This window comes from Centruroides sculpturatus, unplaced genomic scaffold (assembly GCF_000671375.1).
Source record: "Centruroides sculpturatus isolate CEXI.00-Female unplaced genomic scaffold, Cexi_2.0 scaffold624, whole genome shotgun sequence".
Classification (NCBI taxonomy): Eukaryota; Metazoa; Arthropoda; class Arachnida; order Scorpiones; family Buthidae; genus Centruroides; species Centruroides sculpturatus.
In genome coordinates, this window is record NW_019384988.1 from 338,228 (window position 1) to 345,159 (window position 6,932).

Below are 6,932 nucleotides of genomic sequence, written 5' to 3' on the forward strand. Positions count from 1 at the left end.
GAATTTTTTTCTTCTTTTATTGTATTAAAATTAGTTTAACTTTGACGTTTTCAGAGATAAGAAATGTGTTTATTAATCAAATAGTTTTTATATTTGTCCGCTTATCAACAATAAAAATTAACACTTGATAGTTTCTTATCAGTGTAACTTACATTCGACCAAAATCATTGGACACTGTTTTTTTTTCTGTGTACTTATAATATACATGCGTTATATGCGGGATATATCTAAACAGCAGATTTCTTGCGAAATTTAGAAGTATTTTTCTTTTGTTAACGTATCGAGTTCCCTCATTTAACATCTGGCTTATATACGTGAATACATTTACACACACTTCAGATCTCATGAATGGTGTGAAATTATTTTTGACGTCCCACTTTGAATTGATCTATTTTAAAATAATGAAAAATAAAAAGAATTTTTTGGGGAGAGCCAATGAAAATACTTATTTTAAAACAGTTAAAAAAAAGTTGATGTAACAAGAATATTCTCCCCGTAACAGGGATTTTTCCTTTTTATTAATAAACAGTTTGAATTATTATTAAAAATAATGAAAAATAAATAAATAAAAATAAAATTTTAATTTTAATCTATTTAATTTTAATTTTCTTCAACGTTAATGATGATAATAAGTAGAGATTTATTAATATTACAATAATAAATAATTAACTAATTATTAATTATGGTATAGTAATAATCAGTTAATTATTTGTAAATATAATAATTAGACTTTATTTTAAAAGTTAAATCTAAAATTTTTATGCTAATTAAACAGCTTTAAATCTAATTACCACTGGAGCATTAACTTCTTTAAGGAACATTATCCTTCTTTCCTGAAAGAATTAAATTACAATGAATAATAATAACGCTAAAATGGGGATTAAACCCTTACATTTAGAAGATTTAGTTTATATACCACGAAGTTTTATATTATAAATTATGTTTTCCATTATCCTATTTGAGGGTGATTAAGAGATTGGCTATTTTTATTGGTCGTGCATTTAGATAAAAATTTAACAGCAAGTTCTTTTATAAACCTCTCCCCAGTTGGCAGCAGAGATGTGGGCTAACTATCACTTATTTTTATTTTATTTTTTTATGAGAAAGTTGTTGAAAATAGATCAGGTTTCACGTATCTTTTGCCAGGCGTATTTTCGGTATAAGTTTATATTTTAAATTTTGTTCGAAGCCTCGATTAATTTCTAATTATAGACGGATTACTAATTAAATTAAATATTAATTTCGTATATTTTGCGCTTTATTTTTTTCCACGTCTTGGTTTATTCTATTTTTAATAGGGACCTACTTAAAATATATAGAAACTGGAACAAGGTTTTCATTAGTATATTATTTCACGCTTATATCAGAGGAAAAGGTGTGAAGTTTTATGCTTAATTATTAAAATGTTTAAATTTTTACTTAATAAATTAATTAAAAAAATATTTTTAATTAATGGGTAAAAAATTATTTATTTTTTTGTTGTATTTTTAATAAAGTTTGAGAAAATAAACTGAAATTTTACTAATACTTCTCTTCGAATTGGAAGTTTCTGCAAAGAACTTGTATTACTTTCCCTTTATTTTTTTTTTAAGAAAAACATTTTCACGTCTAAGGAGGCTGACTTCCTTCACTGGTCATACGTTGATGTTAGGACTATATTTAGACGAAATCGGACGGAGTGTGCTTCATCGTCTCTTATTCTTTGTGTAGTTGCTTGTGCCTCGTCTTGTTGTCGTAGTTCGAATTTCTACGTTTTTAACGCTTCCCTCGTTATATCTGCAGGAATGGAAACATGTTTTGAACCTTGATTTGTCATTGTGATAATGGTGAGAGTTATATATTAAGGTAAATCGGAGAGAAAGAAAGAGTATTGCGTTTATAAAGGTCAAAATTGATTTATGGCCAATTGGAAAAATTCCAAAAATTAGGGAAAATTTGTTATACTTATGCTAGAAAGGCTAAAATTTTAATTTAAATTATTATTTTGTTTTATAATCATATATTTTAAATATATATATTACTTATAGAGATTGTGCTATGTTTCAATTAAGAATTTGTTCTGTTGCCATTCTACAAATTAATTAAGAGATATGGCCGAAGACAACTTTTCTGTTGTAGTTGATTCGGATTTTGTGCACAACATTACGTCTCCTGTGGTTTTTGCAGAGGAATATCATCCTTCCCCACTGATGGAACTAATAGATGACGATGAGGATGAATGTAATGATAATGAAGAATGTGTGGATATTGATGATGATGATGATGACAACGACGATGAATTATCACCAGAAAATGAAATTGCAGTCACTTCTGATGAATTTGAATGGATTCAGTCAAAGTTTGATTCAAAAACTGAAAAGCAAATAAATTCTGATTTATCCATTAGAAATTTTGGAAATGAAAAAAGTCCATCCATTTTAAGTAATAAAAATGAAGTTGCTATCTCTGCTACTAAAATAGATAGCTATAAACAAGTTCGTAATGACTCTTCAACAGAACAAGCTGAAAAAGACAAGCAGTCAAATCCTAATAATAATTTTAAAAATTACAAATCTGATATAAAACACGAAGGAGTATTCGTTCCTTCAAGCTCAGAAGATAAATATAATTCCCAATTTTTGAATCAGAATAAACCAATGGCATGCTATCATAATTGTCATCATAACTGTATTCCAAATTGCTGTACCGTTTCTTCTAGAAATGTTTTTTGTCAACATGAAATGGATATTTCACCTTTTGATAAAAATTTTTATCATGATTTTTCACATTCTAGAATTAGTCACCATTTCTGCAATTGGTATCTCACTCACGTACCAAGCAGATTTCACTGTTGGCATAATCAAACCAATATTATTCGTTCACAATCTATAAGCGATAGAGGGGCTTGCTCATCTTCGCTATCTCCTTACGAAACTTTCCCACGAACGTTGAGAAGTAGCTGCAATCACGATCTTGACGTAGAGTCTAATGAATGCTTTTTTACTGATTTTCAACATCCGCTGGATGCTGATATGAAGAAAAATAATAAGGTGAAAAATAATTAAAATATATTATATTCTGAATAATAAATTTATTATAATTTATTTAATAACAAAGTGGCTAATATGTTAATAAACAAATAAATTCCAAAGTATAAATTGTACTGTATAAGAGAATTCAAAAAAATAAAAACAGAATATGGATTCCACGTCTTACAGAATAGAATAATCTGTTTGGCTCTACATGAGAATAGAATCTGTATCCATAACAACTGATTTTTTCTTGTTATATTTATTCAGTTACTGAAATATATAGGTTCTTTTTTCTTGTCCGAAGTTTTTATTTTTAGTAGTTATTTGGTTTATAAATTAGAATTATATTATGGATGTTGTAAGAATAAACCATGCTTTCATATACAGTACTATAAATTCTCTGGAACAATAGCATAGAGATTGAAATAATTCTCAATTATAGATGTGAGAATGTAATTATGTGATTTTAGAATCATGCTTTATCTGCCTTTATATCTAAAATTCATTTTAAAGAGTTGAATAGACCAAAAATTAGGCAGAGGAAGATTCCAAAAACAAATATGTGAGCTAGTACTATTTTGCACAATATTCAAATGCCAAACTGATCCCTTATGTTTTATGTTTAGCATATTATTTGTTTATTAACTATACATACTTATGCTAACTATGTTAACTATACTATTTAACTATGCATACTTATGTTAATAAAATGAAATATGTATATAGTGCCAGTTATGTTAATATATGATGATATTCTAATTGAAAGATACTAATTATGACAATGATGATTGTATATATGCTATTTTAAAGTATAAATCTGTTGAATATATGATAAGTTGTGATTATATTTAATTTATTTATAATTACATTTAAATATTTTTATTAAATTCAATTTTAAAGATTAAAATATAAATGATTAAAGTTTATTCTTTTTTATATAGCAAATAGTCTTAGAAAGAGATAGGCCCAATTTGAGTCAGTTGTTTTACTCTAATGTTTTTGAGTCTGTTTGAATGGTGATTGTTATTTAATGATGGAATGAAAATCATCCTAAGAATGTTTAATCATAATAAATGGAGACTCTCCGAACTTTATTAGTAGTTTTTAGTTTTTTAAGTATGATGATGGAGTTGGTAATCTCAAAGGAAAAAGGAACAGCTATTAAGCTTAATTTTAGTGTCATCTTTGATAAAATTTAGAAACATAAACAGTATTTTTTTAAACATTCTAATTTTTCTAGTTTTAATTTTAAAATTGAATTATTAATAATTTTTTTTGGAGTATAAATGTCTTTTTTTAAAACTACTATTTTTTTACATTTAATTATTGTTTTTTGCAAATTTTAAAATATATTAACATAAAAATTTAGTTTGGTGAATATTTTCATGATGATATTACATCTATTAGTTTCTTTTAACTTCTACTCTCTTAAATTAATTAAAAACCTACTAATGTGAGGTGGGAATAAGGACTTATCACACCAGTGATTGATACCTGGGTATTTGTGCTTATTATCACTGGTATGATAAGTCCTTATTCCCACCTCACATAGTAGGATTTTAATTAATTTAATTAAACCAAGGGCAAAAAGCAATTTCTTTATATTAATTCTACTCTGTTGTTGAAATTGAACATAAAATTGCTTTAGAGAAGTTATCACACAAGAACTTCTAGGTAATTTATCAAACAGACTTTATTAACTAAAAGAATAGAAATTTGGAAACTCTTCTACTCTCTTCTGTTCAAGCATAGAGTGAGATAGGCTGTGTGATATGCTAAAGCTGTGTGAGATAGCAATTTAAACAGTATGAGTAAATAAGTAATTTGTGAAGGAGTTTTGTATAATAGTATAGTAAATATAAAATATTCAGAAAGATACTAATTTAAACTAATTTTAAGTTTTATCAAATTAATTCCTAACAGTTCTTTAACTGAAAATATTATTGTTTGCAATATTTTATCTATACATAATAATACTTATATTTATTATACAATGATTTTTTTGTAATGTAAATTTAAGGAAAGCAAACTTAAAATTTTCTATAATACAAAAGCTTCCAATTAGCAAAATATTGGGTTGATATAAAACTGGATTTGAAAATATTAATAAAAGTATATTAGTAATAATTCATGAAATCAATCAAACATAAATAAGAATAAATTACTTTTTATGAAGAAGGAAAATAATTAACATAATTACACTTTAAAAATATTTTAAAAATTATTTTCTATTGTGTAAATTTATCATACACAATAGAAAATAATTCTGTAACACATAATGTAAGAACATTTTTAATAAAAATGTTCTTACATTATGTGTTACAGAAGATACAAGTACAGAAGATACAAAAAGTCTTTGAACATCCATCTTCACAATACACCAGCATTATACAATCTTCATCTACAGAAACAATCCTTTTATGGAGATCATGCCTCTACAATATTGCAAATTTGTATAATGTCCTCTGATGACATTGCCATTATTAAAAAACAAACAGTTCATTACAGAGGTGTTGCAATCCATACAAAGATCCTCTCTGTAGATGAAAGTTGGGTGTCACTGGAAAACTGGTGATTTCGAAGACTTTTTGTATCTTCTGTATTTGTATGTTTTTGTATGGCCAACTTCAAAAGACCATTTTAATTTTTTTTGTTGAAATGTTTTACTATTTTTTATTTATTTATTTTTTAATGATTTAGTTTTTATTTCTTCTTTAACAAGAAATAGTGTTTAGACTTTATAGAGGTTTAGGTTAGACTGCTTCTGTTTTATCTTTATGGAGTGTTGAAATGTAAGAAAAATATATAAAAACATTCTCAATGGATTATTTTCATTATTTACAGAATGGAAAATTTATCATAATAAGTGTTTGACATTTTACTATCAGAAATATCAATTGACATAGTGTTATATTCAAAGATACATCAAATGCATCTTTGATTATACATTTGTATTATGACAACTTGCAATAACAACAATATTGTGACAAAAATTCTTTGTCTTTACAAGTTAGAAAATGTATAGGTATTAATAAAATTTTATTTTAATCAAGCATTTTACATACTAAAATTTTAGTTCAATTTAATAAATGTTAATTGTTTTTGTAGGTTGGAGGGTTTGGACAAGATTTTGAAGATACACAAGAAAAACTCCATCATTTAGAAACTGAAAAAGAAAATTTACATCTTCAGGTATTTTAAGCATGTTATTCATTTATTTTTAATTCACTGCTTTTGAATTTTGTAAATATTTAATTCATAAATAAACAAATAAATAAATGCTATTTTCAGGAATCAAATTTTTTTTAATCAGTAACATTTTCTGCTGAAGATGTACTTATAAAAGGACAAAAACATTACTGATTAAAAACAATTTGTTTGATTCCTGAAAATAGCATTTATTTATTTGTTTATTTATTTAATTTGTTTTTAAATTTGTATTTTTAAATAATTAACTAATGTGTTCAGTTTTGGTATGATTTTTAATCATAAATTTGACTTATATACAATTAATCTGCTCAAGATGTATATATAATATTCAGTTTTTTTATACAGAACATTTTACTAAGCTATGAAAAATTTTATTATTTTCTTTTACTTTTCTGGCTCTTATAGAGTATGGTGGTCGGTCAGATTTTGGTTTTCCTAGTACTTTTTGCATTTCTTCATATTCTGACGCTCCAGAAGCCAAAAATTTAAAAAAAGACCCTTTACAAAAATATGTGTGTGTTGGCACCTATTTTGCATTATATCTCAGGGCTGGATGAAACAAAAAATTTTTAAACTTTTTTATATGTGGAGCATTGACGCTATTAAAATTTGATGGTTAAAGGTCAAGCAGGATTGGAGACAAAGGTCATATGTCATATCTTCACTAGGATAAAAAACTTCCTTATATGCATTTACAATTTTTACAAAAAC

The 6,932-nt window shown here is 25.6% G+C and overlaps 1 protein-coding gene across 1 annotated transcript; it reads left to right on the forward strand.

Annotated features, from left to right (window-relative positions):
* The first annotated feature begins 1,431 nt into the window (after positions 1 to 1,431).
* Positions 1,432 to 6,212, forward strand: LOC111632949. Its single transcript, XM_023377469.1, has 2 exons — positions 1,432 to 3,029; positions 6,120 to 6,212. Exons 1-2 carry the CDS (start codon positions 2,091 to 2,093, stop codon positions 6,210 to 6,212), a joined length of 1,032 nt encoding a protein of 343 aa, XP_023233237.1. The 5' UTR covers positions 1,432 to 2,090.
* Positions 6,213 to 6,932: the final 720 nt, after the last annotated feature.

Coding starts and splice junctions, on each gene's coding strand:
- LOC111632949 (XM_023377469.1), top strand. CDS start 2,091: ATGGCCGAAGACAACTTTTCTGTTGTAGTTGATTCGGATTTTGTGCAC. Junction 3,030..6,119: donor ATATGAAGAAAAATAATAAG/GTGAAAAATAAT, acceptor TTGTTTTTGTAG/GTTGGAGGGTTTGGACAAGA.